This window comes from Salvelinus fontinalis, chromosome 1, assembly GCF_029448725.1.
Source record: "Salvelinus fontinalis isolate EN_2023a chromosome 1, ASM2944872v1, whole genome shotgun sequence".
NCBI classification, from domain to species: domain Eukaryota; kingdom Metazoa; phylum Chordata; class Actinopteri; order Salmoniformes; family Salmonidae; genus Salvelinus; species Salvelinus fontinalis.
The window spans coordinates 60,979,481-60,991,828 of NC_074665.1; the positions used below are offsets into that span (position 1 = coordinate 60,979,481).

Here is a 12,348-nt window from a genome sequence, read left to right on the forward strand (position 1 = left end):
CTTTTCAGTGGAAGTGTTAGAGAACAGCAGGGTAATTAGTCCCATTGCCCCCGCCAGAACCTCCAGTGCTACCTTGTGAAGAAGTTCTCATTAAATGGAGCTGGGAGAAAATAGTCTGCTTGCCTCAAAATCCAGACTGAATCACATTTCAATGGTGGAGTGAAACAGAGGTTATTTCAGTCTGGATTTTCAGGCTAGGAGTCTGCAGTCCAATGCTAATCCACTGGAAGAGTCAAGTCAGTCACAGCTTCTAATGCTTTCATGTGTTTTACATGTGAAGGCTACCCCTAGCAGTCAGTACAGCAAATGGTTTGGAGACTGACGTCTCACTGAAGTGCAGTGAAATGGATTGCTCGTTTCCTAACGGGCAAGGTGAAAGCAGGAGACTAAACAAAACAATAAATTATCTTTCTCTTTTTCCTCCCGTTTCAATCGTTTTCCCCTCTTCTAAAATTAGCTTTTGTATGGCTGGTTTGACATCTGCTGTAATTTTGTATCAGGGAATTCGGGATTTCTTCTGTCATGATGTAAATCATCTGCAGCAATAGAACTAGAATTAACGTAGCCTTCGAAGTGCAGCTGCAGTGTTAGCAGTGCAGCTAGCCAGGCGTGCAGCTACTGGATTAAATGAGCTTCAGTGTAGTGATTAGCATTAGCAGTACAGCTGTCCAGGTGTGCAGGTATAGGACTGGATTAAATTAGATATTAGCATAACACAGCTAGGCAGGCATTACAATACTGGCTCAATGAGCTCTGTGTAGACATTAGCCAGTGAAACCATAAGCATTAGACGGGAAGAAGATGTATGGCCATTGGCTAACTAATGTGTGATTGTCTGTTTGGCTATGCAGATGAATATGTACATAGGCCTACACATAAACAAAGACTAAATCTCGGATATGTCTGTATGTGTGTGTTGTCTAATCTCACGTAGTTGGTCAAATATTGGTCAAATGGAGCGCCCACCGAACAGGAAGCTGCACCCTCACCCCTAAGTAATTTAAGATGCTATAATTTAAGATGCTATAGATTTCTCTATAATCAATACACTCCCATTTACCTTTCCCCAAATCAAACCAAATAGGCACCTCGGAAGTTTCTCACAGAGAATCAATCATTCCCACAGACAATTATGGTTGAAACAGTGCCATGTCTCTCTAATGTGTCACTGAGTCCAAGGTGCTAAAGGAGTTCTGTAAATTTGACCCCCAAAAAACATTTGGGTCAGATAGTTTAGACCCTTTCTTCTTTAAGGTTGCTGTCCCTATAATCACCGAGCCCACCTCTGACCTTTTTAACCTGTCTCTCCTCTCTGGGGAGGGTCCCATTGCTTGGAAGGCAGCCACAGTTAGTCCTTTATTTAAGGGGGAACATTAAGCTGATCCTAACTGTTATAGGCCTATTTCTATTTTGCCTTGTTTATCAAAAGTGTTGGAAAAACGTATCAATAATCAACTGACTGGCTTTCTTGATGTCTATAGTATTCTCTCTTGTATGAAATCTGGTTTCCGCTCAGGTTATGGATATGTCACTGCAACCTTAAAGGTTCTCAATGATATCACCATTGCCCTTGATTCTAAGCAATGTTGTGCTGCTATTTTTATTGACTTGGCCAAAGCTTTTGCTACAGTAGACCATTCCATTCTTGTGGGCCGGCTAAGGAGTATTGGTGTCTCTGAGGGGTCTTTGGCCTGGTTTGCTAACTACCTCTCTCAAAGAGTGCAGTGTATAAAGTCAGAACATCTGCTGTCTCAGCCACTGCCTGTCACCAAGGGAGTACCCCAAGGCTCGATCCTAGGCCCCACGCTCTTCTCAATTTACATCAACAACATAGCTCAGGCAGTATGGAGCTCTCTCATCCATTTATATGCAGATGATACAGTCTTATACTCAACTGGTCCTTCCCCGGATTTTGTGTTAAATGCTCTACAACAAAGCTTTCTTAGTGTCCAACAAGCTTTCTCTGCCCTTAACCTTGTTCCGAATACCTCCAAAACAAAGGTAATGTGGTTTGGTAAGAAGAATGCCCCTCTCCCCACAGGTGTGATTACTACCTCTGAGGGTTTAGAACTTGAGGTAGTCACCTCATACAAGTACTTGGGAGTATGGCTAGACGGTACACTGTCCTTCTCTCAGCACATATCAAAGCTGCAGGCTAAAGTTAAATCTAGACTTGGTTTCCTCTATCGTAATCGCTCCTCTTTCACCCCAGCTGACAAACTAACCCTGATTCAGTTGACCATCCTACCCATGCTAGATTATGGAGATTGGCAGGTAAGGGTGCTCTCGAGCACCTAGATGTTCTTTACCATTCGGCCATTAGATTTGCCACCAATGCTCCTTATAAGACACATCACTGCACTCTATACTCCTCTGTAAACTGGTCATATCTGTATACCCGTCGCAAGACCCACTGGTTGTTGCTTATTTATAAAACTCTCTTAGGCCTCACTCCCCCCTATCTGAGTTATATACTGCAGCCCTCATCCTCCACATACAACACCCATTCTGTCAGTCACATTCTGTTAAAGATCCCCAAAGCACACACATCCCTGGGTCGCTCTTCTTTTCAGGTCGCTGCAGCTAGAGACAGGAACGAGCTGCAACAAACACTCAAACTGGACAGTTTTATCTCAATCTCTTCTCTTGAAGACTCAATCATGGAAACTCCTACTGACAGTTGTCGCTGCTTTGCGTGATGTATTGTTGTATATACCTTCTTGCCCTTTTTGCTGTTGTCTGTGCCCAACAATGTTTGTACCCTGTTTTGTGCTGCTACCATGTTGTGATGCTGCCATGTTGTGTTGCTACCATGTTGTTGTTGCTATCATGTTGTGTTGCTACCATGCTGTGTTGTCATGTGCTGCTGCCATGCTATGTTGTCTTAGGTCTCTCTTTATGTAGTGTTTTGTTGTCTCTCTTGTCGTGATGTGTGTTTTGTCCTATATTTTTATTTTATTTATTTGTATTTTTAATCCCGTCCCTGCAGGAGGACTTTTGGCTTTTGGTAGGCCGTCATTGTAAAGAAGAATTTGTTCTTAACTGACTTGCCTAGTTAAATAAAGGTTAAATAAAAAAATTGATAGTTGAATAAAAGACATGAGCTGGCGCACACACAGAGAAAATGATTTTATGTAGAGGTGCTGACTAACGGCGAATAAACTATAAGCTATTCAAATAGAGTTGCACACTCTATATGTAAACTCCCCGTAATTTATTGGGTAAATTACTTCTCTTTTTTATGTAGCTTATCTCTAATGGATAGTAACATCGAATGAAACACATCAGACTTTGAAGTCTATTAAATATTCTTATTCTGAGACGCTTAGTGAATACGGCCCTAACGGATTAGGATATGTGAAAGCACTGGTTGTAATAGAGGGTAAAGGCACTTACATGCTATTTAAGCACAATTTTATTTGGTGAATTATAACGTTTAGTGCATCTCTGGGTCAGTGTACCATGGAGGGATCAAGGGTCATTAAACGGATTTAGAGATGGATAACGTTACAATTCTAGGCCTATTGATTACTCAGGTCACCTTCATTATTAGCATGCACTGCACAATGTGCACACCCTTCACACACACATGCATGCACATGAACACTATAGGCCCTATAGGGCTAGAGCTTGTTGCTGCTGTTAGCTGTCATTTAGGCAAACCAAACTGGAGAGTTTAGTGTCCTGATGTGTCACTCAAACGCATCCATTTAGTGAGTTGTTAGTTGATGAAGGCTGTGTCAGTGGTGTAAAGTGCTGCAGTGGTACTTAACCAAGCTGATCCTAAGAAAGCTGTGATCGGGCACCAAGTCTGTTGTATCTGCAGGTACAGCACTTTGTCAGCCTCTAGTCTTTCAGCTTCTCAGCACCTGGTTAATGCTGACAGCTGACAGACACCAGGACATTTTCTGTTAGCCTGACTAGGTTCTGTCCAGCCAGCTGCTATGGACAGTGAAAACAAAATTTTAGTTTCTGTATGACTGGGAATTCATGTCATTTATTTGAAGTTGATCATCAAGCAATGTTTGTACTTTTGGTTTTACATTTACTAATGAACAATTTGTGAAGAATCTTTATAGGCTTGGTAAAGGATTTGTGAAGCATCTGTATAGGCTTGATAAAATATATGTGAAGTTTTCATTAAGCCATACGAGTTATTATAACATGATAAAGGACTCTGCATTATACCTACCTGCAGGCAATAAGTATAGTGTTACTAAGTTATGTTTCCTCTGAAGTGGGGACAGCTTATTCTACTTGTAGTTATCCTGATATGCGTTCAGTAAGGTAAATAGTAGCAAACGTTAGCTAACACATTTCCTTTGTTTTGTGTTAGCCGTGAACATTTGCTAACGCTAGCTAACAGTCTGAGGTAGTGTGCGACGAATGGAAGTGTCTTTTTCAGGTCTAAACTGTCAGTACAAATAATCAAGTGGTCATGTAGGCTTTTTCTACATGTAGTAGGAATAGCAAAGTTTTTTTCAGATGATAGCTAAAAAGCCACAGTAATAATTACAAAAAGGAGGTACGTATTTGCAACTTCACTGTAACATTTTGGAATGTTCATTTAAATCTTTCAACTGAAATTGTTACTAAGCAACATGTTTGCCACAAACAATGGTCTAACTGATACAGTAATCTAGTGTGGCCCACCTGTACTGAATCTTCAACGCTCGGGAACATTCCACCATGCTTAATAAATCCCAGTAGTCATTCAAAAAAGTCAGTGAGGAGATTTGGTTTGGTGTCTCTGAACTGTTGTCTTTTTTTTCTCATCACATTATCCTTTTTACATGAATATGATTTACCTATTAATTTGTATGAATGTTTGAAGTCATCATGGTTTTATCTTCTTATATGTCTATTTTTCTTCTGTTTGATCATGCTCACGTCTTTCTTTCTTTTCTTCCTCATCCCCCTGTTTTGTTCTGTTTGCATGGTCCCTCCCCCTCCTCTGCCTGTGTTTATTTGTGGAACGTGAAGAACTGGAACCGTCGAGCTGTCACTCAAGTAGGCCTTTCGTTATCAAACCCACTTTGATTGAGTTGGTTTGGGTCAAAATATGATGATAATGATATGATAAAACATTTTCACATTTGCAATTGATAAACACAGACACATAGTCTACAGTATGTGCTGTATCATCCAGGATAAGTTCACACTTAAACACACACACACACACTCCACTCAAATGGATTTACATAGATTTACATAAACAATATGGTCTTTCATATAAATACATGTTGTGTGATGTATCACCCTGTTTTTGCAAATGCATGTTTTTTTCTGTACTCTGTTCATGATTCAGATAGAAATCACAGATGGTGAGTTGAATGGAACACATGTTGATTTCTGTCATATCTCTAACGTGTTACATCATTTTTTTTTGTGTTGAGTATATGACTCCAAATGAAGTCTTTCTTTCCTTCAGATTTACCCCTCGAACTTGGCAATGGTGTTTTGATTGAATTAATGAATAAAGACCCTAGCTAGTTGTCTTACAGTAAATTCATGCTGCAAGTTCAGTGTGAGGTTATATCGACTGGGTGCATGTCTATGGCTTGTATCACAGCTGCTTGAGTACACCCTCATTTTATAGTCATAACATCCCATTAATATTGTTAACGTCTAGGAAAGACTTCTTGATGCCAGAACACACATTCAGTATCCAAGGACTCCCTGGGAAACAGTGGCAAATGTTATAGAGTGGACTATCCTGGTTGAAAGAATAGTACATGCACACAGACACATACATTTTGTCAACATGCAGTTCTATGTTTGTTCATACTTTGAGTAATGGCTCCTAAGCTACAGGTCCACCCTTCAGTTTCCATAGAACGTAAACATTTTGTCAACATCTGCCTGATCTCTCTCTCTCTCTCTCTCTCTCTCTCTCTCTCTCTCTCTCTCTCTCTCTCTCTCTCTCTCTCTCTCTCTCTCTCTCTCAGGGGATCAGCAGTCTGTTCAGTTCTCTGAAGGTTGTCCGGTTGCTGCGCTTGGGCAGAGTAGCCCGTAAACTGGACCACTACATTGAGTATGGAGCCGCCGTCCTCGTCCTGTTGGTGTGTGTCTTCGGCCTGGCTGCCCACTGGTTGGCCTGCATCTGGTACTGTTCTGTTAAGACTGATTTACTGTATATTAAAGGTAGACTCAGTGAAATGACGTTGACACGAGCAGCACCGCAGCTATTGCGATAGCACAGCTCTCACACAGTCACACAAAGTATCTGTGCATGTGCAGGGGTTCACTTCACACTGTTACAACGCGGTAGGTACAGGACCAAAATAGCAGAGAAGTTTAGCCTCGTGCTTCAACACTCTTAGTTGTTGCGGAAATTGACTAACTATGCTGTTAACTTTGTGCATCTTCGTCATATCGCTGAGTCTACCTTTAATGGGTTATGACAGTACCCAACTCTCTTATCCGGGAACTGGCACACCTGATTTAACTAGTCAAGAGCTTGATGATTAGACAACAAAGATGTGAACCGTCTGTTGGTCCCCGAGGAGAGAGTTGGCAAAACCTGTTATAGGAGTTAATAATGTGATATGAAGTCATTATGTTGGTAACATGCAAATAAACTGTTATCCTGTTATTAATATAAATGATCACAATGGCCAAAACAATCTGGCTACTGTATTTGTTAATTGCATATTCCTTCAGTGTTTCTCAATCCGTTCCTCTCTGATCCTCAACTGTGTCATGCTTTTTTCTGCTACACCTGATTTCATTCATCAACAAGATTAGTTGTGGATTAGTTTACAAGTTGCTATTGGTGAGTTAGAACAAAAATGCAAAGTGTAATGACTGGGGAGTTAGTGAGTAACAGATTGAGAAACACTGCCTTTAAAAACTGTCATGCTCTGTAGTGTTGACAGTGTCATGAAGGAGAAGTATGTTTCTGTTTCTCACCCGCATTGTCATGCATTGTTTTGTAACTTTCATCTTACTCCCTTAAGCAGAGTGAACAAACCTCTAACCTGTGTTGTAGAGGCAACCCTAACGCTGTCCTTTCCCTTACCCCTAAACCTGAACATGAACTCTTTCTCATCTCAACCTAACAGGTACAGCACCTACCTGCTTTTGGTTCTTGTCTAACTGGGCTTTAACAATAAAGGATGCAATTTTGTAGCAGACCTCCATTGTCCGACCAAGAGTTGCTGAATATCTTTAATCTTGACTAACTATAACAGGTACAGCATCGGTGACTATGAGGTGATAGACGAGGAGACAGGCATCCTGCGGACAGACAGCTGGCTGTACATGCTGGGGGAGACAGTGGGCTCGCCATACCGCTTCAACGCCAGCGGAACAGGGAAGTGGGAGGGCGGCCCCAACAAAGACTCGGTCTACATCACATCTCTATACTTCACCATGACCTCTCTGACCAGTATAGGGTTCGGAAACATCGCCCCCACCACCGACGGAGAGAAGATCTTCGCTGTCGCCATGATGATGATTGGATGTAAGTATATGGGACGGCATGTTTTTCTGTCATGATCTAAGGTGGTGTTTCCCAATCCTCTCCTGGAGTACCCCCAGCCAGTTCACATTTGATGTATTCCAGAACTAGCACAGTTGATTTAGGTAATGAGGGGTTTGATGATTAGGTGGCCATTTGAAACAGCTGTGATAGTTCTGGAATACATTGAACTGCATTGTTGGTTAAGGGCTTGTAAGTAAGCATTTCACGGCAAGGTCTACACCTGTTGTATTCAGCGCATGTGACAAATAACATTTGATTTGATAAAATATGTGTACTGGCTGTGGCTACTCGGAGAGGTTTAGGACACACTGATTTAAGTGCCCTCTGTGGCCTTATTGGCATTTTCCCCATGTGGTAGCATTATGTATTAATTAATTAATGAGCCCCTCTCATGTCTCATGATGGAATGTTGTTGTTAGAATTGAATGAATTGGTTATAGATAAGTGAAACACTGGAGTAGCACTGCTTTGGTAATATGAATTAATTAAACCAACCCATCAGCTCATAGCCCCTTAAACTGTCTGCATCGATGACCCTGCACTCTATCCAGACAGGAAACAGGGAGCACATCAAACACTCCATCGTCCTCAAAACCATGCTCTAACACACTTTCACATCATTATATTTACATAACAAAGGTATGAGCATTTGAAGAGTTTCATTCCAAAGTGCTATATATCAATTTTCAGACATTTTGGTAAATATATATATATATATTGTTATACAACTTTTGAAAGAGATTGGTGTGCTTTTTCACCATCTAATCATGGCATGGGCTTCTTGAACGATATACATGTATTTCTTTGAAATCTATCACTTGATGGTTTCATTTCAGAGAGAAAAATAATAATGTTTTGTTGCAAAACGCTATGTATTCGCCTCAATCTCAGAGAATAGTACTATAGGTTTTATACAGTGAAATGTGACAAATAACTACATTTTTAATAAAGAACTGTACAAATGATACATTTGTGACATCAATATTTAAAAATCTTTTTTTTAAAGAATCAGTGCAGTAATATCAAATCTGTATGTAAAATAATTGCATTTGACATTTTAGTCATTTAACAGATGATCTTATCTAGAGTGACTTACAGTTAATTCATTCATCTTCAGATAGCTAGGTGAGAAAACAACATATCACATTGAAATATACAGGATAAGAACATTCCATTCCAGCTAAACAATGGATATAGCGTTTTGCAACAAAACCCATTTTAATACACAAAAATCTAAAATCTATGAATAAAAAAATCTGAGAATAGCAATATTTTCCCCCAATCATTTTGGATGAAAAAACACAAATGTGAAAAATTGGTGGATATAGTGTTTTGGAACGAAACTCTTCAATTTGTATAGAGCAAGTAATGCGTCTGCCACTCATGAGCTGTTTGAAAGGTTCATTCAGGGTTCATGAGATTCAAGTAGTCTTTCATCTGTCTCATCCTTACTGTATCTCTCAATCTCTTCAACAAAATGGCTGTTGTTACTGTAACTCAGATAATCATGAATATCATATCTGTCAAAGTGGTTATGGCAAAATGTAGGGAATGATTGTATTCCATCCATCCATTTAATTTCATCCATCCTATTCAAGTAAGGTTAAATCTAAAGACAGCCAGAGACTGACAGACGCAGACAGAAGCATGCAATATAGAGCAGACACGTTATTTTTTACCATAAGGCTCATTGGCTCTCAGTTGTGGTAGTAGCAGTGGGAGAGTAGCAACAGCAGGAGAACCTGGGGCAATATACTAGGCAGTCAGTGGCGGTTGGTGCCTTTCAAGATTAGGGAAGGCAAATGTTTTTTTTGAGCATGGTCTTATTTCTATTACATTCTGTCATTCATATTCCATTCACCCAGCTCAATCTATCATCGATAGGTGTAGGCTACTACATGATACTCAAATTTGCCCTATACCCATCATGAGGTTGCCACAACCTAGCCTACGAATTAAAGTTTATAATGTACACTACCATTCAAAAGTTTGGGGTCACTTAGAAATATCCTTGTTTTTGAAAGAAAAGCAACAAGAAAAGTCCATTAAAATAACATCAAATTGATCAGAAATACAGTGTAGACATTGTTAATGTAAATGACTATTGTAGCTGGAAACAGCTGATGTTTAATGGAATATCTACATAGGCGTACAGAGGCCCATTATCAGCAACCATCACTCCTGTGTTCCAATGGCACGTTGTGTTAGCTAATCCAAGTTTATCATTTTAAAAAGCTAATTGATCATTAGAAAATAATTTTGCAATTATGTTAGCACAGCTGAAAACTGTTGTTCTGATTAAAGATACAATAAAACTGGCCTTCTTTAAACTAGTTATGTATCTGGAGCATCAGTATTTGTGGGTTCGATTATAGGCTCAAAATGTCCAGAAATAAATAACTTTCTTCTGAAACTCGTCAGTCTATTCTTGTTCTGAGAAATGAAGGATATTCCATGTGAGAAATTGCCAAGAAACTGAAGATCTCGTACAACGCTGTGTGCTACTCCCTTCAAAGAACAATGCAAGGCCTCCCACTCCTCTTTCTATTCTGGTTAGGGCCAGTTTGCACTGTTCAGCTGGGCTAGACAATCTGGACCCTCTCTTTCTAAAATGATCTGCCAAAATTGTTGCAACGCTTATTACTAGCCTATTCGACCTCTCTTTCGTATCGTCTGAGATCCCCAAAGATTGGAAAGCTGCCGCGGTCATCCCCCTATTCAAATCCCCCTATTCAAATCATTAGTCCAAACAGTTGCAAAATGTTCCATTTTGAAACAAAATCACGAGTTTCTACCGGACAAATTCAGTTAGGTCCCTCCCCGTTTTGTTCAGTTTGCTTGCATTTAAGAAATGTTTTGCAACAGAATCGGCGGATTAAATACACCTCTAATTACCAGCACACACATTTCATTTTCGTAGCAGCCACAAACAGCATCATCCCTTTGCTCATTGTATAATTCTCCTTCCCGCATCTATGCGCTCTCCTCCTTTCACCGTTTCCCTTCACTTGTGGACTTCAGTGCACAACACAACAGCTGTCTGTGACGAGGCACAAAAACCTCTCCAAGCCAAACCTTCATATCATAACCATTAACCCCTACACAGCCTACATCATTGTCACCATATTAACGTTATAGTCAACAAACTAGAACAAACGCGTTAGTAAACCCACAATCAAATCCATGTGTACAATCCCGCAGTACAGTGTACAGCAAGCAGTTTAGCAGTTACACTGGTGGCAATGAATTAATATAGCCAAAAGCTTGACTTGGAAGAGTTGCAGTGTTAGAAAGCCTTTGCCAGCTAGTTAACATAAACAGCATTCCTCTCTGTTTGAGCCTCCTAGGTTTTGTAATGAAGTCAATGTACCTAGAGGAGGATGGAAAATAGCTGTCCTCTGGCTACACCATGGTGCTACCCTAGAGGGTGCTGTTGAGGCTACTGTAGACCTTCATTGAAAAACTGTGTTTTAATCAGTTATTTGGTGACATATTTAGTATAGTTTTATCTAAAAAGGATAACTTAAAAAAAAAAAATATATATATATATATATTAATGAAATTCACTGAGTAGGATGTTCCTCCTCTGATGATATAACCACTATATGCATTGCAGGATTAATTGAACCGAGCACTATCCTACAATCACTCACTGTCTCAGCTGGTCAGACCATATAACCTACCTAGTACACTACTTTTGACCAGAGCCCTATCGAACGTTGTCAAAAGTAGTGCACACATAGGGAACAGGGTGCCATTTGGGATGTGGATCCTGTCTCGCTCACTACTTTACAGCACCTACAGAACAGCGGGTTCAGATGCACTTGCTGCACCTCCTGCATCCGTTTCCATGGTGAAAGACAAAGAGAGATACTTCTGTCAAAGTTACTCGATGCCAGTGAGAGGTACAACGGTTGTACACTTGAAATTATTGATACACACTCCAAGAGTTAGGGTTGTGTATTGCAGGCGTACTCCGATACTATTTAGAATGGCAGCTCACACAAATTTCCTAGGTGGCAAAGGTCCAGATGAATATTATAATTTATTTGCGTAATAACAAATCCCTACCTCGGAACCCATGTGACACCAAACTGTTCAAATTGTTCACACCCCTCTTGTTGCCGAAGAGAGAAAAAAAAAAGTTGCGCTTTTTTAAAAGCTAATTTCTTGCAATTCTACTCATTTTGCCATGGGAAGGAGAGAAAATGTTGCAGTTTTAAAACAAATTTCCTCCAATTCTACACATTTTGCCATGGGAAGGAGAGACAATGTTGCAGTTTTGAAACAAATTTCCTGCAATTCTACACATTTTGCCATGGGAAGGAGAGACAATGTTGCAGTTTTGAAACAAATTTCCTGCAATTCTACACATTTTGCCATGTCTTATGTGTGTTCATATGATACCAGGAGTCAAGGCCCCTGGGCATGCAATCTGATTTACACAAATAGAATTCTATTCTATAGGTTTTGAATTTGAATCGAAAGAAGCTGAGAAAAGTAACAGAAGATACAAGTGGAATGACTACTGTATGATTCAATCCAGTTTAAACCGTGACTGACTATTCCATTATTCTCACAATTCTATTTTTACCATCTGCGGTAGATTGGTGTTAGCAGCAGCCGAAGATCACATCAGTGACAAGAGGATTATACAGCTGTCTTGTCACTATGGCAACAGTTGGCCTGGGACCTTTTTGGGTTTGTGACAACTGTCTGTAAACTGTCTTCAAAGGAAGACAGCTGTTGGTGGATTCCATTTAAATCACTGTCACCGATAGAGCTGTGGTGCTACACCAAGACCTGATGGATAGGTCTAACACTAGGAACCTCCCCCCCCCCCCCCCCCCAACCGGTCTTGT

General features: G+C 40.2%; 1 protein-coding gene across 1 annotated transcript in view; it reads left to right on the top strand.

The window, feature by feature from the left end:
- LOC129859180 (potassium voltage-gated channel subfamily H member 1-like) overlaps nt 1-12,348 on the top strand; it is a 95,603-nt gene that overhangs the window by 27,222 nt on the left and 56,033 nt on the right. The window contains exons 8-9 of the mRNA XM_055928626.1: nt 5,949-6,106; nt 7,194-7,465. Of these exons, the coding sequence (XP_055784601.1) occupies nt 5,949-6,106; nt 7,194-7,465 (430 nt within the window). The remainder of the gene's footprint in view (nt 1-5,948; nt 6,107-7,193; nt 7,466-12,348) is intronic.